Source organism: Cryptotermes secundus, unplaced genomic scaffold (genome assembly GCF_002891405.2).
Source record: "Cryptotermes secundus unplaced genomic scaffold, Csec_1.0 scaffold847, whole genome shotgun sequence".
NCBI classification, from domain to species: Eukaryota; Metazoa; Arthropoda; class Insecta; order Blattodea; family Kalotermitidae; genus Cryptotermes; species Cryptotermes secundus.
The window spans coordinates 1-24,197 of NW_019720577.1; the positions used below are offsets into that span (position 1 = coordinate 1).

A 24,197-nucleotide genomic window follows, 5' to 3' on the forward strand; every position below is an offset into this window, starting at 1 on the left:
AAATCATCCAATCTATTGATGGAAGAATGCTGTTACAGTGGACATTGAGCAATACCATGATGCAGTTTCCATATTCACTGTTAAATATGACCCTGCCATTTCAAACTTGAAAGTCATAAAATTATAATATAGCTCAACTCAGTTATAATCTTTATATTTTTAGCTTCTAGAATATGGATCAGCGTAATAATCCTGTACATAATACTGAGTAAATTCAAAACTGGAAAGAACATCCTACCAGGATGCCAATGATCTTAAAATATCTATCAGAATGAGAAGCAGTTTTGGTAGAACTCTCAAATAATTAAGTGATTCTGTTATGCAGTATCTGCAACAGGTTCTAACATGCCTAATACTGTATAACATATAAAATTAAACTAAACACCACAACCTCATTTTATCTTAATTTTTTTTATTGCTAGTGGGGTGGAACTAAGCCCCTTGTACTGTGGTCACTTCTGGCCTATTGTACCAGACCCAGATGTTAGGTGAGGGTGATTATGAAGCAATTGGTGGAATGAAGATTAGCAAGGGAAACTGAAGTACTTGGATATAACCTTCACCAGGGCCACTTTGTCCACAACAAATCCCACTTGACCAGACCCAGGATCAAATGCGGGCCGCCACGGGGGGAATTCAGCAACTAACTCAGGCCACCCAAAATTCATACACTTCTGCTTCCTATAACTGGTAATATAGCTGATTTATTATGTGGTAGGAGCAACACTTCCCAAATCCAGTAACCAACATTAACCAAAACTATGTTTAATATTGCTAATATCTTGTTAATCAGTGTTACTCATAACAGCAGCACCATTGAAAATAATAGGCTCCAAAGTACTCTTGATATGACATTACAAACTATGGGACAGGAATATGAAATTTCAGAAGAGCACATACAAAATATTATGAAATTTATCAGTACTTAAAAAGTCTGAAGTCAAAGTTTAAGACTTTCTGCAGGGCACAATTTGATTCACAATGGAATGGATTACTTACACTCTTCGGGAGGGTCCACATAACCAATGCCATTTTGTACTTCTTGAAAGAAATTTGAAGATTTTTCCTCCTTCCACGACGAATTCAGTACTCCCATGTCATTGACATGGGATATCGCCCACATGGGAACATCCTCTCCCAGCATTTTCTCCTTTTGTTGCCGTTTCAAACAACGAGAGGAAGCAATGCTCCTGGAAACTTGTCGCTTCTTTCACGGGACTGAAAAAAAAAAAGATTAATACACATTTGCTGCCTAACACACATGAAGAAGTATATAGAAATAGAACCATAAACCAAAAGTATATAATAATAAAACCACACGTTATGTAATTTTTCAACTTATAAATAAAGTGCTGCATGTTCTCTTACAGTTACCATCATCAGTCTCAGAAACACATCTCCGTAACACAAAACGCCTAGTCCAACATGAGAAGAATGCAAACTGAGGTGATAGAGAAGAGTAACAAAACATGGAAAATTGATACTGAAATAATTTATTAGAACACAGGTGTAATAATACTACATATTACAACTATTCAAGTACACGGTTTTGTTATGCACATGATATAAAACATTGGAAAAGATGGATCAATTATGAACGGACTGATAATATTCGTAAAATAAACATTTGGACTGATATGTACATAAAATATGCAACAGATAAAAAGCATGCCCCCCCCCTTTGTAGTGGTCTGAAGACTTCTTCACTGTGTGTGATCCCTTCTTGTCAAGCGCGGCCCGCTAAGCCTCAAGACAGACTCAAGACTCAAGACCTAGGATATTCTTTCATATTACAAATACTTCGACATGGTTCCCAGACCACGTAACAGCGCCCGACTTCGTATCAATAACAGCGCGAAAGAGCAGCTAAGAGTAGCACACAACGCGAGGAAACATGAAGCCCCTATGAATAACTCTTACACAACCCTCAGCTCTTCTATATCAGAAGGGAACTTGCTATATGGATATAAAGATTTGTAATAATCTTCCTTCATACTTAAAGCAATTATACAAAAATTGCAAAGGTTTTAAATCGGCTTTGAAGAATCTTTTCTGTGTTGCCATTCACTTTATACATTGTTAGAATATTGTCACATGTTGGGTATATCACGACACAAATAACTTCACACATATTTATTCTTACACACTCAAGTACAATTAGTATCACTTCAACTGCATTCTGCGGCGGCATTTTGAATATGATAAAAATAAAGATATAATTTCTTTGTAACAGGTTATTAATCATATGTAGTTTTTAATATTAAGTTTTTGTAGCCATAAATGTAATGATATTGTATGGTGTTATTTGACTATATGTATTTTTGTAATGTTCTTTTTATTATGAGAATTTTCATATCCTTTTACTTTGTATGGATCTATGGAAATAAAGGTAAATGACAAACTTTATACTGCACCACGTGCAGTCTGTTATGAATTCATGCCTGACGAGTGCTCCAAGGCTTCTACCAAGATAGCCTCTAATTTTGGATAGACCATTTTGTTGTGAAATCTGAAACTCTTGCCATCACTAACCTNCCTTCCTGTGAGACAAATTCACTATTTAGGTCTAACCGTGAAATATTATGTTTAACTGTGTACGCAACAGACACTTCCGACCCGACCCGACTACACTAAACTTAATATTAGAGTAAATTTTACCGACCACACAACATATTTTTATTATTATTACACTACATGTTTCGACCTCAAGAGGTCATCCTCAGGTGTGCGAACACAGCTGTATAATTAGTGTAACTTTAATTGTTTCTTGCATCCTGTTGTGTATTTAATTAATATTAGAGTCAATTTTACCGACCACACAACCTAGTTTTATTATTATTACACTACATGATCCGACCTCAAGAGGTCATCCTCAGGTGTGCGAACACAGCTGTAATGTAATAATAATAAAACTATGTTGTGTGGTCGGTAAAATTGACTCTAATATTAATTAAATAAACAACAGGATGCAAGAAACAATTAAAGTTACACTAAACTTAATTTATTCATTGGATTAGGCAACACATAATAAAGTAATTACACCTGAATTAAAACAGACCTACCGTGCTGGATCCCTTGGAAAATTGAAGATTCTCATGCCTTGCTTGCTGGACGACAAGCACCCAACAAAAGCACATGTTTCCGTTTTCATATTTATACTGCAAGAAGCAATACAAAAATTATAACACCATCACGGTACTCTCAGAACTCCTTCCCATTCAACAGACAATCTTTGTGATAAACCAAAAGTTGCAGAACATATCATAAAACAAATATCGTTTAGATGACAGTTCATAATAACCTAAAAAATTTTAGGCTTGAAACAATTCTATATGTTTCTAATTTAATTTGTGATAGTAAGCATAATATTCATATACACAAATAATATGTTTAATATGGAGCTGTAATTTCGTTTGCAAATGTCTACTTTCGTTTCGCACCCACATCAAATGAAAATTCATACTTACCAATTTGCCTATATTGATCCACCATAACCGCATATAATTGCGGGAATTCAAATTGTTTTGTTTAGGCGGTTTGGGCTCTCTGATTGGTCGAGACCAGCGTGCACTATCTGACTTCGCTAGAGGCAGTAGTTAGCGGTAGTTAGCGTAGTTAGGTTGGTGATGTTGGTGATGCTGTGTGCCCAACGCTGAGCTGCGGTGGTACACGTATGTAACCGTTTACGTCATAGGTGTACACTAGGCTTCGAAAATGGCTAAAGATAGCTCGGTGCAGGTAGTATATTTTGTTGTACTAAATTTATTGTGGACACTATTAAGGTTTTTGGAATTAGAGGGAGAATTTTGATTTTTTTTTCAGGTTAACAAATAATGCATGTTTAAGGCTTAACTCCTTTGCACATGGACTGCAACCACGACGCTTGTTTAAGGCATTCCCATAAGGATGTGTTACTTGATCTTAAGTGACATGAATAAGCCGGAAGGTAGTGGCATAATTATGAAACAGTGTTGACCTCAGTTATAGATAAAATGTTTGTTTCATGCTTTCAGGGTAACGGAAAACCTGTGAAGTTTAATAAATAGGATGTGGCATATGAATAAGCATGATGCAATGGCTTCGCTATAAAATGTCGACATCATTTATAAATACAATGTTGGTTTCATTCTTTCAGGATAAAGATAAACCTGTGAAGATTAATAAATGGGACAGTTCTGCTGTAAAAAATGCTTTGGATGATGCTGTGAAGGAGGTGAGGAAAGCTTGTCATATTCAGCATGTGTGTTTAAGGATGTGTGAAAAAATTGAAAATAACTTTATTCCTTTTTGCAGTATAGTTTCAATTATTGTATTTATCAAGGTCATGGATAGAAGTCCCATTGATCATCCTCCACATCTTCTTTAGTCATGTACACTTTCCTCTGGTGCATTTCTCTGTGTTCTCCAGTTGATCTGGATGTACCGTACACAGGAATGGTAGTAACTTTGCTAGTGACATGTGCTTTGAGCTGGATGGCTTAAGACTAAGGAGACATGAGGTGAATACTGCAGTAGACAGAGGAAACCTGGAATGCTGTCGGTCTCATCATGGGACTTCATTTCATGGCCTTAGCATAGCTAATAATCAGCCAATGTACAGTAACTGACTTGTCCTATATCATGTAACAATGATCTATAGCAGTGTTCCGCAACCAGTGTGCCGTCACAAGGTGAAAGGCGTGATGCAAACTTTTACCTATTGTAAGAAATTAATTGTCGAATTTTATTTTATCCCAGTTACCGTGTTTCACGTGCTTGTGTTTTATTCTCAGCCACTGCACCGATTAAATAAGATGATGCTTGTTTATTCTTTTTTACATGCTGTGATTTTTTTATGTACAGTAATGTTGTATTCTAAGAAATTAAACATAAATTATTTACTCACAGTACTCACAGTTGTTGTATATCATAGTTTTCATTACTGATTTATTTTTATTTTCCTCACGTCTACGCAGCTTCTTTGATATGTTTGCCGCATGTTCTGTGTACGTGATTTTCCCTAAAACTGCAGGGATTAACATGGTTCTTCCTGTCTTTTTTATAATGCTGTTTTGGTATTTGCCAATGTTTGTTAGAAGTTAGAGCTTATTGAACTTTATGACTTTCTTCCTGTAACGATGCGCACACCTATTGGTGGACTTAATTTAAAATTATGAATATTAAAAAATAAGTTGGTATAGTGTCACTTCTTCCATTTGAAGAGAAGAGATCCCGCGTTTTACAATTGTTTCAGTTCTATCACAGCTGTGCTCTGAAGTAGTTCGCAAATTTTGGTTGCTAGTTAGAGAATTACAGATGGGTCATTTGAGATGTCCTCGACTGTATGGCCACTTGCTGACGGCAATAAAGTGGTGATGGACACAATTAAAGAACATTTAGAAATGCTGCAGCAGAAATTTAATAAGTATTTTGGAGGGACTGTACAAGATTTCGACCGGGTTCGTGATCCATTTGTTGTGAATTCAGAACATCTTCCAATTAATATACAAGAGGAACTCGCAGGTTTAAAAGCAGACAGAACATTGAAACTAAAACTGCTCAAAGTGCCTTTGGATACGTTTTGGTTGGCAATAAGGAGTGGATACCCGGCTATCTCCGAGATGGCAGTTAATGTGTTATTTCCTTTTTCAACTACATATTTGTGTGAACTGAGCTTCTCGACGTTAACTGAAATTAAGACATCAAAGAGTGAGCTGCTCAAATCCATTGATGATGAAATGAGACTTGTGTTGTCAACGATTCCACCACGGATCAGTCGCCTGTGTGCAGCTAAGCAGGCGCAAGTATCACATTGAAGGTATAAGTAGAATTACTGTATTTACTTTAATAGTAATAGAAGTGTATTTTCTGCACTCTACAGTGAATTGAAGTTCAGTAATTGTTAATAAATGCACGAGTCGATTTCTGTTTAATGATAATAAAATAACAATATAATAATATAATTAAGTTGATCACGTTACATATTCATATTAATTGTCTGATATACGTTTTTGAGGGGAATAACATTTTGGTGTGTTGTGTTGAGTCATGGATACTTCATGGTGTGCCGCGAGTAGAAAAAGGTTGCGGAACACTGATCTATAGAGACGAAATAAATAAATAAAATAGAATATTCGTGTAGCACACAACAGTATTTCAAGTGACTGGTATAACTGTGTTTAAATTCTCTTTATACACATGGAATTAAGATGATTATGCATATAGACTGAGCAGTTAGTTGTAAAATTACACATCTTGAAATATGTCATACAACATATGTCCCCGCAACCCCACCCGCCCATTTAGACCCTTTCTGAAACATTTCTGTTCAGGGTAAAGTTATCACAAGTGCTACACAATGAACATCAATAATAACTGGAACAAATCTTTATTTTATTGGAAGGAAAACATGTTAATAAAAGTATGCACAGCATATATAAGATTTAGGTAACACGCTGCATTCAATCTTATTGCTTCTAGTGTAGTACAGTATTTCTCATGAATGTGTTCCTGTACTGAGTTTTCTTGCAGATGTGTTATTGCCATTTTACAATTTAAAGACACCATGGAATGTCAGAACATTTGAAAAGCACTTGTGCCAGTACTGTGTAACTGAAAAACCATAACAGATAAATTTGAAGTGGTATAAGAAATAATGATACAGTAAGACACTGTACTTTTAGGTACTCAGAAGGATAGCAGTCTTTAATATTATGATTGAAATATATAAATGGAAGAATGGGCAATGTAAGCAAGTAAACTAACTTAAGTAACCTAATGTGATATTTTCACCAAAATGCTTCACAAATGGAAAACAGTTTTAAACTAACATTAAAATCATTTTAAGCTGTTGATGAAAATGTGTTACAAAGGAATCAGTAACCAGTCATAATCAATTAATTATTTATAAATATGGATAGCTCAGTCATATAGCAACCGGCTATGGGCTGGATGGCCGGGGTTCAATTCCTAGCAAGGGCAAGAGGTTTTTCTGTATTCCACAGCATCCAGACTGGTCGTGGGGCCCACGCAGCCTCCTGTCCTCTGGGTACCAGGACTAAAGCAGCTGGGCTGTGAAGCTGACCATTTTCTGCCATCAATGATGAGATCAAGATTAGTGGAGCTATTCCTCCATTGCCCTTTACATCATCATGGCATGGTGCTGAATTAAATGATCAAAGGAACAACATTAACTTTTTTTATTCTTAGTTTTCTCTGTGTATTTATACAGATGTGAATGTTATGAACTGTTCCAAAACATGTGTGAATTACAACTGTTATGCAGTTTGTGTGTATGTCTGGATAATTACTTCAATATAGAACTTACTTGTAGGGTGTAAGTTCTGTATATAATGTAATGTGACATGAAGCCAAAAAGTGCAGAATCTTGGAATCTGGAAGTGCAGCAGGGTGTAAGTTCTGTATATAATGTAATGTGACATGAAGCCAAAAAGTGCAGAATCTTGGAATCTGGAAGTGCAGCAGGGTGTAAGTTCTGTATATAATGTAATGTGACATGAAGCCAAAAAGTGCAGAATCTTGGAATCTGGAAGTGCAGCAGGGTGTAAGTTCTGTATATAATGTAATGTGACATGAAGCCAAAAAGTGCAGAATCTTGGAATCTGGAAGTGCAGCATAGGTGTCTGTGCAGTGGCTTAATAAAATATGCTTCTGCATCATTGAATACACACATAAAGCACCTGTTTCCTGAGTATTGTCTGTTTATATTATTTCCAAACATGTACCTGCTTAAAATAAGATTTTTGTGATAACATAGCATTAAAAACAAAATATCATTGTGGACGAAACACACCTGACTTAAAAATTCAGCATTTCTCAGTATTTTGCAAATTTAGTAGAAATGTTCCTCACTGATGCTGGATCTTGAAATTTTGTATGGTGTTGGGTTGTTGAAAGTATTTCAACTGTTCCTAAGGCATCGGTTGTATAGAATGTAAAGCAACAGTGTGATGATTGCAGAAGATTCATGTTCGGATTTTTGTTCATGATAACCAATGAACCGTGTAGGTATGCACCTGACATCCTTTGTGGGGATAAATCATAAAGATACATACAAATTCTGGGTGAAACCTTGTTGTATTATCAATTGTAAATATGGTGGTGTTGGTGTTATTTCTGGCAAACTGAATATCTGCACTAGTGGGAACTGCAGAGCTGGATCACTGAATTGTGTTTGTTCAAAGAAGGGAAGTGGCGGTTTCAAATGCAGAAAGATTCCACATAAAAGAAAAAGAAGGAAAATGCTGCTGTGAAGTGCTGCTTCTGTTGCAGGTAATGATAGCTGTTGGAAGAAGATGTAGGTAGCAGTTATCTGATGTGAAAAGACATCCTTATAGGCTTCAGTAACCTTTTGAAAGAAAATATTTTGTATGTCATTAGTGTCTCTTTTCGCAGGTCTTAACAAAGAAGTTCAATTATGTTGAAAATTTTAAACTAATGGATGGCAGATTGGTAATGTGTGGCATAGCTGTTGGTGTAGCCATGTTTGCACTATTGTGGGATTACCTGTATCCATTTCCACAGTCCAGGTAAGGCAGTGATGCAATAAGAAATGAACTGTGAAGTAATGGAAATTCAACATTGGTTATTTTATTGTTTCATAGTTTACTTTTTGTAACCCTCTCCTGGCTCAGGTGCCTGAAAACATTCCTATCTAAATTGTCATTCTCAGCCCTCCTGGGAACATATTTTGTAAACTCTGATTGTTCAGAATATAGGGGGGCGGGAGGGGCAAAGTTCCTTACACATATTTGGACCAGTTCAGACTCATTGATCATAACATGAAATAGTATAAACAATTTTTATTTGAGCCTTGTTTCTGTTTTGTGAAATAAATTAAAATCTGAAGGTACAGTCTGCCTGAATAGGTTCAGGAAATGGTTATATCAGTTGGACAGCAACCATTTTGTTTTCATATAACAATATACTTTTATGATTAGAGACAAAGTACTCTTAAATCATTAGGTGATTTTTTTGTGTCCCAGAATGTAAACATTAAGTGAAGAGTGCAGTAAAATTTCACCATATATTCTTTGTGTACTTAACTATTTGTGGTTCAGTGTTCTATGACAACCAGTGTTTAGTCTTAAGTTTAAATTGTAGAGGCAGAAATTCTCTTCAAACTTGGCTATGAAGTGATCTTGCTCCAGTATATTTTTAAGGGTCATGTAGATAGTGATGAATGGTGCAAGACTTATAGGAAGCCAAGTGACGAACATTTCCTTGGATCTGTAATAGTGAACATAATTGTTGATTACCCTGCATCTGTTTTTGAAGTGGTGAGTGCAGTTATAGGTAATGATTTTATACAGATATGTAAGATTTGAAGCTTTCATGGCAAATAAGTGTACCAACATTTTCTTGGTCAAACAGCCATGTCACTGTTGAACTAAAAACCAACATTTCAGAGATCTCATCAATCTCCATCATCAGGGCTGATATTGACATCAACTTGGAGACTGAGGAGATCTCTGAAACCTTGGTTTCTAATTCAGCATTGACATGGCTGATTACCCAAGAAAATTTTAATATATCTTACACAGTTTACTGAGCAGTTGAACCTCTACTGCTTTCCAGAGTGCACAGCAATGTTGTAACCTGTGCCTGCTGTACAGTGCTTTCTCCTTTGTGTAAAGTTGAATGTTTTCAGTGGATTTTTGTTCTCAAATTACGAAAATTATGAAAATGTTACTGAGAATTAAAGGGGCCATGTTTATCAATCTGGTCCAGTTGTATGGGAAGACCAGGAAACAGGAAAATTTCTTTTGGTTCCCCTGCAGATTGAAATGGGCTTAGTGAGAAGCTTTTTAAAAACCAGATATAAGATAATTCAGGGATTTTATATGTAAAAAATAAATTCCTGAGAATAAGTGAAGCAAAAGTCAAAGAGGATGTTTTTTTTTCTAGCCCACAAATTAGAAATGTTATGGAGAACAGCATATTTGAAACCTCTTTAAACACAAAACAGAAACAGCATTGAACTCTTAAAATACCGACCATCAATTTCCAAGGCAGTGTTAAAACAGAAAATTGTGGTAATGTTATTAAGGACATGCCAGATGCCATTAGAAAATTGGTTGCAATACAGATACATATTCTGCTTTGATATTTAGATATTTTCTATCAAATTTGGGTGCTATCAGTGGCAAACACTGCAACAGTATCAAGAGGTATCTCATGGAAATGTAATGTTAAGGAGGGTAGAATCCTAATATGCGGGCCAGCTATTGTTGGAACTGATAAGAGAAGCTACTGATATCAGTTATAAAGTATATTGTATTTAATTTCTTATTGCAATACAGTTTTATTTTACAATATAAAATTTATTGCCACTCCCTTGGTACAATATACTTAAAGTGAGAATGAAATTCAGCACAATCAAATTTATTAGGATCATCAAATTCCCCCCTGAGTAGCAACAGAGTTTTTCATTTGTTGTATAATGTTTTATTCGTTGTCATTGTTCAGTAAGTTATGTTTAGTTGATAATTTTTTCCCTTACCTAAGAATATGGACTAATACAGGGAAGTTCTTACCTTTGTTGACTGGTTCTTGGCACTGTGCTTCATGGTGATCGGTGCACTGCTGGCTGCAAGCTGGATATGAATTTTTCCAATTAATCAATCTTCCTGTTGGCTGGTAATGTTCGGAATTAAGTAGTTACAATTCACAGATCACAGTAGGTGCTGAAATTGATGTTCCTCTACACGTAGACATTTCTCACGCCAGTGGAAGAGGCTCTGACTTACCCTTTGAAGCTGTTCTGCAAGAATATTTGTGAACTCCCTATGAATATTTTAATTTAGTTTTTCTGTTCGGTCATTACTGTTGGAATATTTGTCCTTCAAACAACCCCAGAAGAAAAAATCACAAGGATTAATTAAGATCAGTGAAACATGCTGGCCAAATACCTCTACTTATAATTCTGTCTCCAAAGACAGTGGACAAAACCCACATAGATATGCAGGGGTTGGGCAAAAGACACTGTTCGCATTTCTTTATTAATATGGTGTTGGACCAACTTTTGCTTTCAGTACAGCTACAGTCCTTGAAATGGTCTCATACAAGTTTTGAACAGTCTGCAGCAGAATCTTATACCATTCTTGAAGGACATTTTCAAGTTGCATTAGAGATTTTGGAGGTGGGAATCTGTTCCTCACTCTAGTCCCCAAAACTGACCAGAGTGGTTCAGTGATGTTCAAATGTAGTGATTGTGCTGGCCAAGGAAGATGTTGAAGTTCACCTTCATGCTCTTCAGACCATGACTGAGTAGTTTCAGCTGTGTTTCAGGGGCGTATTATTGTCTTGGAAAACTGCGTTGTTGTTCGGAAATAGCATCCGGATCATAGGATGCACCTGATTACCCAACTTGTACATGTACTCCCTTGCAGTAATTCTGCCATAAAGGGTAATAATGGGACCAACAGAATACCACAATATTGCTGCCCAAACCATCACAGAACTCCCCCATGTTTCACTGTTGGAACCAGGTATTCTGGATTTTAGGCTTTGTTGGATCTCCAAACATAAAGTGTTCCTGATGTAGAGGGAACAGCATGAGTAACAACTCATCTGACCATGCCATGCGTGCGTTTTCAGTTGTCTGATGTCCAGGTTTTATGGTCATGAGAGGACTCCATCATTTACACATCTGTGTATTATTTTCAGTAATCAGAGGTTTAGCAGTTGCAGCCATACCGTGGATGTTGGATCTGTGAAGCTCATGTTGGACAGTTTTGTGGAAACAGTGCCTTCAAGATGAATACATATTTAATTCTGCTGTCACCTGTGCTGCAGTAATTATGTAATTTTTGGTAACAGTCCTTCTCAATGTATAATGAACTCTTTCTGTCAGAGTTGATTTTCTCCCACGGTTCCTCTTCACTGATGTTGTCTTCCCATGATTGATATTTAGAAACTGTTACTCTCGATACGCCTAATAATATCATGATTTTTTCACAGACATTCCAGCTAAACACCTGCCAATGATCTGTCCTCATTCAGAATTGGACAAGTCTCCCATTTTCAGATTCTTTGACACATACTCCACTGTCACAATCATGAATTCGCAGACGTGAACATTACAAAGTGTATACAAATGTTGCCAGCTGAAGTTCTTTCTGTGTAACTCACATAAATTCTGTTCCTCAATTTCTTATTGTTTCCATTATTATGCCTACCCCTTGTACATCCAGTGTGGGTAGTAGCAGAGCCTTGCTGAAGCTAGCCATAGTCTTTTTTTTTTTTTTTTTTCCCCCGTCCGTTAAANAATTGCCTGAGAATGACCTATACATATCTTTTGCAATTAGTTGTTTCACTGAAAAGAACAGGTCAAAGAATCCTTCTTGCACTTAGAGCACACCAGACACTAACTTTCACAGAATGGAGAGGACTTCATGGGTTAGATGTGGATGCTGTGAACTGCAGTAATTATTTTGCGTATTTATGTATCCATGCAAGTGAAACCACACTTCATCAGAAATGAATGTCAATTGCTGATCAGTCTGACCTTTGATGACAGACTGTAGAAACCGACTGCAAAAATGAACCCTACTAGTTCTGTTATGCTGCTGAATGACATGGATTGCTGTTGTTTTATAGGGTTTAAGCTTCAGCAATTGTGTTGCCCATCTTGCACTTGACTTTGACACTCCAGTTTCTTGAGATACACATTTCAATGATTTTCAAGGTGTGTGTTCAAGTCTGGTTCCTGTGTCATGTAACTTCTCAGTAAGCACTTCGCACTTCTATTTTGTTTCTTGCCAAGAGTCCTGTTGATCTAAGTTTATTCATCTAATTATGAATGTTTTGTCTTTGGGAACTCTTTCGTCATGAAATTTACATCAGAATTTTTGCCGACACCAAGCAGATCCATACTTCACATAGGTGTTATACAGAAATACACGTTGCTCTAAAGCAGGGGTCTTCAAACTTTTCAAACCGCGGGCCACATTAGGTAATTCAGCACTTTCAACGGGCTGGATAAAATGAGAAATTAATAACTCTAGGTATATGAGTTTTATTGAAAGCACAGAATTTCATAAAATAAGTACAAAGTACGTGAGAATAAATTATCGTATATTAATGACAACAGACAGTAGCAGCAAATGCTCATATTTTCATCACAAATTATAATAAAACAATTAATGTGAATGATGGAACTCTTTTTGCATTCTTAAAATCTGATTAAATTGAGGTTCAAATTTTTAAACGCTAATCACAAGTAGTGACTTCAAATGTTCATCGGATAAATTTGCCCTGTATTTCGACTTGATGTACTTCACCTGGGAAGAAGTTTGTTCACGCAGATATGTCGTCCCAAAAATGGAGATAAATTCCAAGCAAATTTCTTTAAATTTGGAAATTGCTCAGAGTTCAGTAATTTCCATTTGAATTTGATTTGGGACATCTGCAGCATCACAGTCAAATGGATTTTGAAACAAACTAATTTCATGAGCACTGGAATCCAAATCACTAAATCACTTCCAAAATTGTTCTTTCAAATCTGAAATGACTAAATTTGCAAATGAGGAAGAAAATTCAGCTTCATCCTTTTTATGCAACTCTGCACAGTATAGCATATGAACAAAGTTAAAATTTTTCACTTGACTTTCCAGAAGTATCAGCTTTGCTCTGAATGCTTTGATAAGTGCAAATAAATCACAGACTAAGTTATTTTCACCCCATAACTTTAAATTCAAATGGTTCATATGGTTCACCAGATCAGCAAAAAATGCTAATTTCCAAAGCCACTCGGTATCTGATAAAAGTGGTTCGTGATGGTTTTTCTTGGTAAGAAATATTTCATTTTCATTCCTGAACTGAAAGAAACACGAAAGAACCTTTCCACAGCTAAGCCATCGAACTGCAGTATAATATGTCAGGTCAGTAAGCTCGAAATCACATTTACCAGTACTCATTGGAAAATTACTTCAATTGGCGCATTTCTTCACAATTCTTTCCCGGGCCGGATGTGGCCCGCGGGCCGTAGTTTGGAGACCCTTGCTCTAAAGTATATCATACCATGGCGTAACACACTGCTCACTAATTGTAACTGAGAGTAAATGGCTAATGGAGCTGATAACTGCGACCAACTACTGACAAATCATAAATTCCCACACATGAACTGCACTGCTTGCTATGAAACATAATTCCATCAAGCAGCCCACAAAATAAGTAACTTCCCTTCATTCCTAACATTATCTTGCATCAGGCATACTGATTCATCGGCAAAGTTTGTATGTGGTTTGCAGCCGGCAGTGCACGAGTCACTATGAAGTGCAGAGCCATGAACTGGTTGGTAGATATAGGAACTTCCCTATAGTTTCTCTGTGTTAACCCACTTTCATAAATGCTGTCATTATTTAAGCAGCTTTCATAAACACATCTTACAATGCACTGCGAAACGTATTAAGTTTGGGTAATCATTTTGTCTTTGGCCCTTAAACATTTTGGCTAACTCCTAAAATCGCTCACTCATTGTACTCAATAACTAAGTACAATATGGTTCTGGTTCAGTGATGGTCATCAGTTTGCTTGTGTGTATAAATACTGTTACTCTTTAACTTGTTTTGTTTCAGTTGTGTACTTTTATTCTGTGTGATCACGTACTTTGTTATGATGTTAATCCTTACTCTGTACACGACATACAAAGAAAAAGGAATATTTGTGGTGACAATCCAGAAGGACCCAGCTGGCTTTGTGCCTGATAATATATGGGAAGCCAGTTCTTATATAAAGAAGTAAGTTCAAGTTAGAATCTACTACTATTCCATTACAGCCATGTCACTGAAACCCTTGAGCCATTATGTGTTCAGAAAGATATTGCTCAGGTTGGTGTAGCAGTAATATTCTGTACTTGTATTCGGGCGGGATGGTTTGGTTACTGGCTATTTTAAGTCAGTTTTTGTGGCTTTCATCAGTCTGTCAAAGTAAATGCTAGAAGAGTAGCTTAAAATAGTATTTCCTAAATCACTATACTCTGTCATCTGCCCATCTCATATGATGGTATCTGATCTCTGCAGCTGAGCTGAAATGATGTCATTGAATCCAAGAATGAGTTCATTATTCAGAAAAATTTGTTAACTTGTTTGCTTATAGGTACAGAGATGCAAACAGTAAACTGTATTTATTGAGAATTGGTTAGAAGGCAAGGAAAAGCACAGTGACAAAGATTTTGTATGCTGTTCTGTTATTTGCATTACTTTAAGAGGACACATATTTTATATTCAAAAGCCAATCCTTGGATACATGGAAGTGTCTGAATGAGGCTGACTTTCAAAAATCAGTGTGTCTGGATCCAAGCTACTGTAAACAAGCTGTAGAAATTATTAGAACATAAATGTGCATGATAATACTATTTGGACTGCCTCTGTGGTCTAGTGGTCAGAGTTCCTGGCTACAGATCCAGAGGTCCAGTTTTTGTTCCTGGTGCTACCTGATTTTCTGAGAAGTAGTGGGTCTGGAACAGGGTCACTCAGCCTTGTGAGGATAATTAAGGAGCTATTTCAAGGAAATAGTGGCTCTGATCTAGAAAACTGAAATTAACTGCCCTGGGGTTTTGTTTTGCTGACCATGTGACACCCTTTATCCACTAAAGTTGGCATTAACTTCACTCATAAGCGGAGGTCGCTCGGTTAGTATAGTTCGCTTGTGGACTAAAACCACGGAGTTTGTTTGTTTGTTTGTTTTGATAATACTATTTAGAGTTTGCTTAATAGAGGGTGTGCAGTTTATCTTTAGACTGGTTTGTATAGCGGATACAGCACTCTTGTTGCTTATACTTGGCATGGTAGCCAGCATTCTTCCAAAGACTGCATATTGTTCACGTACACTTTTGCTTTTAATGTGCCCCACAAATGAAAGCCATAATTATTTCAATCTGGCGATCATAAAGGCCACATTCCTGAGCTTATGACTCATTTGCTGAAAACTTCATCTGTTACATCTGTAGAATTGTTCACTGTATGTGCTGTTGCATTATCTTGGATAAATGAATGATTTTTTTTCATCAGTCACTTTGATTTGAAGAAGGGTCACAATCAGTTTCATGTTATGTTCAGAATTTATTGTTCCATGAAAAACATGGATCTGGTTATCCTCTGCACTAATTGCACATCAAACCTGAGCTTCAAATCATGCAATGGCACTTTATGAAAAGCATGAGGAGTTTCTCTGGTACAGTATCTGTTATTTTTGCTGTTTACTTAACTACTTAAAATGAACCATACCTCATGAAATTAAAACATAAGTTCTGGGTCAAGAAGCTGGATGACTACCAATTCCTGAAACCACCTACAGTATGAAATTCCTGCTTCATGCTCTGCAGGCAAAAGGCTATGTCGGAACATAGTTTTGTAAGGCTATAACTTCAGCAGCTTTGTACCAACATGAACCATACCTTTTGCCAACTCACACTGAAGAGCCAAAAGATGTAACATCTTCGGTCTTGCTTCTCACCAAGTACCAGCATCATCCAGTTTTTCTTCAGTCAGTACATCTTTCTTGAGATTTCTTTTTGTCTGGCACCAATCCCATAATTTTGTTATGATACTGTGAATCACTTGTGTGTATGACACTATACTGTAAGAATAATTCTCATGAAATTTTCTACAGCATTTCTTCCATGAAGAATGCAGTGCAGAGATATCAATAATGAATAATTTCTGTTCACTGCTCAACTTCATTTTTAAACACATGTTGTTTCACAACATAATGAACTGTATTTGTACATATCTCAAGAAAAACCAGTCATGCTAAACAATCATTTCTTTTGAGATAAGCTAACTGGCATCAGGTGACTAAGTGATGGTTCAGCAGCCAGCCAGGGATAGGCATGAGCAAACAAATTTCTAGCCAACGAATATAAGGGTAAATTGGATTTTCTATACTACTAGAGTGTATAAATCAAGAAGACTGAGGTGTGTGGAACATGTAGCACAGGCAGAGGAAATGAAAAATGCATGCAAACTATTGGTCATATGGGAAAATAATAATAATAAAGTGAGCCATTGAGAGAAAGAGGAACAAGTGTTTAGTGACAGACTTTTGTAATCACTGCATTCATACAAGCAGAATTTTTTTTTATTGGGTGTCATTCCTTTAAGGAAGACTACACTGTAGTTAGTTACGGTATGTTATGGAAGTTCTAGTGGAAATTATGGAGGTGAGCAAAATAATGCACATGGTGTATTTCATCACACATATATACATATGTAATTCAGAGGTGTGTTGTAATGAAGGTAAAAAAGTACAAATTTTCCTTGTGTTTAATGAATTAGCTTGACCATTCTTGACCTTGGCACTAGATGGAAGTGAGTGTTCAGTTTCATGTCTTGGCCACTTTGTCCTTGGGCAAAACCCCCCTTGTACCCATTGGTTAAGAGGCTGAGTGGGCCTCAGTGCCAGTATGGACTGTACCCAACATTCATTGCAACAGGCGGTAGCATTACAACGATCAAATGCTCTCACTGTGCTTCTTAAGTGATGGAAGAATACAGTATGTACTGTGGTAAACAATGAAAAATAATTGTGCAAAAAACAATGAAAAATGTTCTTTTATGTAATTGACCTTTAATGCTTTACATTGGAAACAAAATTGATTGTTGCTTGGTAGACTGTTGTTGTTTGTTGAATACCAGAACAGCAGTGAAATCTGTATGACAGGTACACGTTTAGGCCCATAGTGTGCATACCATTTTTGCCTGAATGTACCACCTGTGCAGTTTTATTTAGGTGTCAGAGTTTACTGTTTCTACTGTCTCGCGTGCAACATGTTTTTATATAAAACTAATTAAAGTTTATTGGCTCTAGAAGTTTTGCACAACATACAACTTTTAATTTTTAAACGTTTTTCACTAGATGTTTCAACCAATATGGTCGTCATCATCAGGTGTTCAAAATTATAATTGAAGGAACTGCTGTGCTTCTGTTATCATGGTTTAAGTTATTAATTTGTTAATGTATGGTCCCCTCTATGTGCATATGTATTCCAATTTATGGGTTTTCTTCCTGTTATGTTGTGCTGTGTGTGTTTTTTTAAATGCATTTGTAAAAGAGACATAGCAGCAGTTATGTTTAATATCATGCAGAATATTTTTCATGTTCAGAAGATATGGAAAATGGCAGCAGACTATTAACATAAACCATGGCCTGTCAGTGAATTTGGGATAGCAGATCAAGAACTGATGCTTGATCCTGGTCATAAGATTTGTTCTTCTCAGAAAATGTGTGTACTTATAAGTGATTCTTTGAACAGCAGTTTGTATGACTATGAGGTGGCTTTCCCACCTCATCCTCCTTGACTTGATCACTCTAATTATACTTGGAGAAGAGTACAAGTTATGAAGCTCTTCATTATGCAGTTTTCTCCAACCTCCTGTCACGTCATCTCTATTTGGTCCAAATAGTCTCCTTAACACCCTGTTCTATGTTCCTCCCTTAATGTCAGAGGCCAAGTTTCACAGCCATACAGAACCACAGGCAAAATTATAGTTTCGTATATTCTAATTTTTATGTTTTTGGACAGCAGACGAGAAGACAAAAGGTTCTGGACTGAATGGTAGCAAGCATTACCCGAGTTCAATCACCTCTTGATTTCCTCCTGAATCAGGTTTTGATCTGTTATCATTGTTCCCAAATATCTGAACTGTGCCACATTTTCAAAACATCTGTTTCCTATCTTTATGTCATGATTTTGCCCTGCATTTTGGTGACGAGACCATAACATATACTTAGTTTTCTCTGTGTTTACTTCTAGACCAACCTTTTTACTTGCGTCAGTTAAAGTTTGTGTGTTTTTCTTTATGGTATCTACATTATCACCCAGTAGATTCACATCATCAGTGTAGACCAACAGCTGATGTGTCCCATTTAATTTCATTCCCACCTGGTTTCCCTGGTCCTTCCTAATTGCATATTCTAAGGCAAAGTTGAAAAGGAATGGTGATAAAGCATCTCCTTGTTTTAGACCATTCTGGATAGGAAATTTATCAGACAGATGTTAACTACACGGACTTTACTATACGTTTCGTTTAAACACACTTTAATCAACCTAACTAGCTTCATGGGCATCCCAAACTCTATTAGAATATTGTACAATATTTCCCTCCTAACTGGATCATAGGCTTTCTTGAAGTTTATGAATAGCTGATGTACTGTCTCATTGTACTCCCATTTTTTCTCCAGTATCTGACGAATGCAAAAGATCTGATCTGTTATGTCGAAACCCACACTGATGATCCCAAATAATTTCATCTGTATATGGACTTAACCTTGAAAGAAGAGTATTGGACAAAATTTTATATGAAGTTGATAGCAGTGATATCCCCTGATAATTACTGCAGTCAGTTTTATCACCCTTCTTGTGAACTAGTACAATAATAGACTCCTTCCACTGATCAGGCAATTTTTCCTTATGCCAAATAGAAGTAATTAGATTGTGGATCTTAGAACATAATATTTCGCCTCCTGCTTGAATAAGTTTTGCCTGAATTTGATCACTACCTGGCAATTTATATCAGTTTTGCAATAGCACTTTCAACCTCAAAAGGTCTTTAGGGTCATGGATTAATGGCTCAGCTGTATGGATTTCTGTCTGCCTAACAGCACAGGCCCTATGTACATTCAATAACTGAGAGAAGTAATTCCTCCACCTATTCAGAATGTTGTGGGAATCTGCAAGCAGATCACCATTCTCATCCTTCACTAAGTTACTGCTGGGCTGGTAACCCCTCTTAAAAGTCATTTATTCCTCAATACAGGTCACTAATGTACTTGTTCTTACTGTTCATTGCAAGCTCATCAGTTTTGTCTTTTTTTTTTTTCCTGAAATGCCTGCTGGTTTCACGTCTTATATTGTTCAGATTATCCCCATTTACTCGTAACTCCCTTGGATCCTGTAACCATTGCAATTTGGCCTGCTTTCTTTGATCTAATAATTTTAAGCATCCTTCATCGAACCATGGCTTATGCTTCTTCGGTTCATAATAACCTAGACTCTCTTTGGCAGACATTTTTATATTCTCTCTAATAGTTTCCCAAGCTTTATTAACATCCACCTCAGTTTCCAAGTTTTCCAAAGTTGTGAACCTATTTGAGATTTCAACACAATACTGAAAAAATGTGGTAATTTGAAAAAAATAGCTGTTACTCATATTGAGGCACTATGCTATCAGCCAGAAGGTCATGAGTTCAATTCCTGATAAGGTCATTGGATTTTTCAGTTGACCTAACCCTTCTAGCCACTCTATGACCCTTGAGTTGACTCAGCCTGTAACAGAAGTGTGTACCAGGAATCTCCCTGGGGGTAAAGGGCATAAAGTTGACAGCCTCAGTGTCATATATGACCTGGTTGCCACAAAGATGTGGGATCTTCGACCTTCCACAATACTATGGGCCTCCACAGCTTGTTACAAGGATAGCTTTGCCTCTTTTTTTTTATTGCTGAACTTAGGTAAATATCCGTCAGTGCTTGCTGTATGTCTGGGCACCAAATGACTTGGCCACCATCTATTTATGTTTGGTCAAGTTGTGACTGAATGATATGTAGCTTTCTTGTTTAATTGTGAACTAGACAGAATTATTATACTGTGCTGCATTTCTTCTAGACAGCAGTACCATAGAATACATATATTTTTTTTTTACTTTGTCAGTTTTAGGATCTTAGTAGAAATGTAGCCGTCTTTCCAAAACTTCTCTAATTATTGAGGTTTGACAGATGTTTTCAACAGTTTACCATTGAAATTTCAGTTAACTAAATGCTAGTTTCACTTGTAAAAGGAAAATGTTTTGCCACCCACTTGGCTTGCAGCTTTGGATTGAATACATAATTATGTATTAATTATTAAGTCATTATTAAGTATTAATGTATTATTAATTTAACAAGGACAATTTTAATAGCTAATTATCTATTATAATTGTTAAATTTTATATTTTGTAGTTTTTATTGTGTATCAAGGCTCCATGAAGTCAGAATGTTTAAATGCATTAATTATTTGCTAAGGTATGGTATTTCATGTTCACCACATAACTACATTCTTTTAAAGACGTTTAATTTTAATTTTTCAGATATGATGACAAGTACAACCTGGTTCTGAGTTGCAAAGATGGCAAAACAGGGACATTGAGAGAAGCCTCATTGGTGAAGTCTGTTGCTAACTTCTTTGACGACAGTGGAATGTTAATATATGAAGTTCTCGAGCCAGAAATAAGTAAACTACATAACAGTCTCCTCTCAGATCGGAAAGAAAAATAGCACTAGTGTCTGTCACGAGGACTCTGAAATTTGAAAACTTTGCAATTCCAGAAATATATAGCATAACATTCTTCTGTTTGATTGAATTGTGTTCTAGTAAGTACTGGGCAATGGAAAATTATTGGACCTACCACATATATGAAAGGCATCATTGAATTTATTTATAACAGCAATTTGAAATATAGTATTCACTTTGAAACGGCATTTTAAAGGCTTGTAGAATTGTTCTGTTTCCAAATACCTATGATTTAAGAAGAAAAGCTGGAGTAACAAAAATCAGATGTATGAGAACTATACTGACTGAAAAACGTTCTTAGCTGTCCTCACTTATGCCAAAAACGTTGGTGTGGACAAGAAACGAAATGGTGCCAACTGAAACCTGTTCTGATCTACAAACTCTACCTACAATAGTTATTTTCTGAACACCTGTTTTGGCTCTTGTTCTGGTAGGTGCACAGATCAAATCGATCTTGCCGTAAATATAAGGTAATTCTTCCTTCTTTGATTAAATAGAGGAAATAAATGGAAGAGTGTTGATTGAATTTTTTGAAATAAAAATGTTTCTGTTTTTTTTTATTTATGAACAGATCTGTAACATTTTCATACTGACTTCAATGTATGTGTGCAGAAATATGTGGTGGAAAAATTAAACGCATTTATCAAAGAAATGACACAAAGTACCAGTTCTCCATCACTTCCAGTGTTACATGTTCCCATGCAGAAATAAGAATTGTGCTTCGTTTCTCTGCTGATATAAATTGTGCACAAATATACTGTGAAAAAATTCATTGCCTTCTTCAAGGACATGTCACAACCAATTTTGCATCGCTTCTACCCATTATTACATATGTCTTTAAATACACATTTTATTTTTACGTTCAAAGATATGTAGATTTTCTGAAGATAGATGTCTTCCAGTCAAAAGGCAGTGAACGTGTATATGAGAACTGAACTGTCATTGTGTATGAAAGTGCGATTTTCAGGATGAGGATATTTATTACCTTTCACCCCCTCCTGTAGTATAACTAAGATGTATTTTAATGATTGCACATGTAGTGAGATAAAATAAACAGTTTTGTTCATTTTATACATTTTTTGCAATAATTTGTGTGATGATAGTATCATTAATTTTTTCATCTCCTTTCAATTTCACTTCTACATTCCCAGTCATACAGTAGCAATGGTACAGTGTAACTGTACTTTGTGTTTGTCATATCTAAATAAGATTCAATTGTACTTTTTTTTCTTCTGGTTTTTATTAAAGGCGTGAGAGCTACTTTGTAACAAATATTATTTTCCAGATTATATTAATGCACATTTAGTTCCAGAAAATATTGCCTGAATTCACATGCATCTTACAATCCAGATGTATAACAAGATGACAAGTAAAACATTTGAAGTCAGTTTAGTGTAAAGATGCATTTCTCAAAATTTCTCTTGTTTGTTCAGGAGATATCATGTGGTCAGTTGTTTTCCACATTGCAGCATATGGAGACAGTGCAGATGAACATCTACTTACAAACTTTGGAAAAACCAACTATTCTTATTTGCGAATATTGTATGGACAAATAAAATGTGACTCCCAGTTCATTCAACAGATAAATCCCAGTGCTTACAAACATTTTAAAAATTAAGATTAACAAATTTAACAATATATCTTATGAAAAAAGTAAATTGTGCTTACATATTTCAAAGAACACATTATGTTTAAGTTCGCTTGTAGTTGTACAAAGTCTTTGTTGTCACTGGATTCATCGCCATTGATTGTGGAGAAATAGTGTTACGTCAGTTTCACTATCTGGCTTTTCTTCTTTCAAGAAAGAGAATGTAAAGCAGTTGTCATCAGCCATCAGTGTGTATTGTGCAGGTTAAAAACATAAGCATGACTCAGATTGTGTATCGATATTACGCATTCAGTCAAAATACTGAAACTGATATGGAAGAGAAATGTAATCCTAGTGACAAACTAAGTCATATGTCATCATTGTTAATCACTTGCATCTAGTGGTAAGGTTAATGCATGAAGCTATGCCTCTACTGCACACACCTTCGTGACAGTTGTTAATTAAGAACAGGAACCACTAATTTCCCCCCAGATGTTTGGCCAAGTCGGAATCACGTTTACATATACTTCCAGATGTGTTAGTGCAGAATATGAAGTTCTAGATTTCAGTTTCAAACTTTCCAGCATTGCTAGCTGCACATCTGTTACTGATGTTTGTAGGTGCATTGACATACTTGCGCCAAAAGTGGTTCCTCTTAATCGTATTGTATAATGGTAAATGATAATGAGATATCTCCCTGTCATTTATTTGTATGTACATGTTTTGTTTTCTCCTCTTGCTGAGGCTTACTTTATAATGACTTTTGGACTGTTGATTAAGCACAAATAAATAAAGAATGGAATTATTACTACTGGTAAAATCAATACAAAGTCCGTCGAGTGTAACAATGTTTTTTAGGTCACTTCTTTCTCACTCCTGCCTTACATGTTTCGGTTTTAGTAAAACCATCTTCACAGTACACAACGCACAGCAATAATCCAACTACAAGCCAATACAACCTCAAGACATCTCCCAACATCGGGATAAATTAAGAAGCAGCCTAACATTTTTATATTTTACTTCAAAAGTCTTAAACTTTTAAATATTTTTTAAATAATTTAATAGTGATGTTTTAACGCGAGGGCAACTTCGGATTGAATGCGAAGGTTGAACGTGCATTCAGTACTCCAAGCTAGTGTTGTGCTTTTACACATCGACATTTGTAGCAGTGCCCACACAGCATATATACTGTGTACAGTTAAACAACGCCAGTGTTTTCTTGTTAGTACCATGTGCCTCTGAAGATGGTTTTACTAAAACCGAAACATGTAAGGCAAGAGTGAGAAAGAAGTGACCTAAAAAACATTGTTACACTCGACGGACTTTGTATTGATTTTATG

General features: G+C 36.1%; 1 protein-coding gene and 1 long non-coding RNA gene across 3 annotated transcripts; one reads left to right on the top strand and one right to left on the bottom strand.

The window, feature by feature from the left end:
- Positions 1–1,156: 1,156 nt before the first annotated feature.
- LOC111869719 lies at positions 1,157–3,533 on the bottom strand. The gene is made up of 3 exons (XR_002843708.2): positions 3,468–3,533; positions 3,063–3,158; positions 1,157–1,218 (listed from the first exon to the last, which is right to left on the bottom strand). It is a non-coding gene; the product is annotated as an uncharacterized LOC111869719 (long non-coding RNA).
- Positions 3,534–3,631: 98 nt separating this feature from the next.
- On the top strand, positions 3,632–23,665 carry LOC111869731 (probable signal peptidase complex subunit 2). Of its 2 annotated transcripts, XM_023861468.2 has the most exons (5): positions 3,632–3,738; positions 4,136–4,213; positions 8,395–8,528; positions 14,580–14,741; positions 21,067–23,665. In XM_023861468.2, the coding sequence occupies exons 1-5, from the start codon at positions 3,715–3,717 to the stop codon at positions 21,251–21,253; spliced, it is 585 nt and encodes a 194-aa protein (XP_023717236.1). In that variant the 5' UTR covers positions 3,632–3,714; the 3' UTR covers positions 21,254–23,665. The 2 variants fall into 2 exon arrangements, with proteins under 2 accessions (XP_023717236.1, XP_033609467.1); XM_033753576.1 differs by lacking the exon at positions 14,580–14,741.
- The last annotated feature ends 532 nt before the right edge of the window (positions 23,666–24,197 follow it).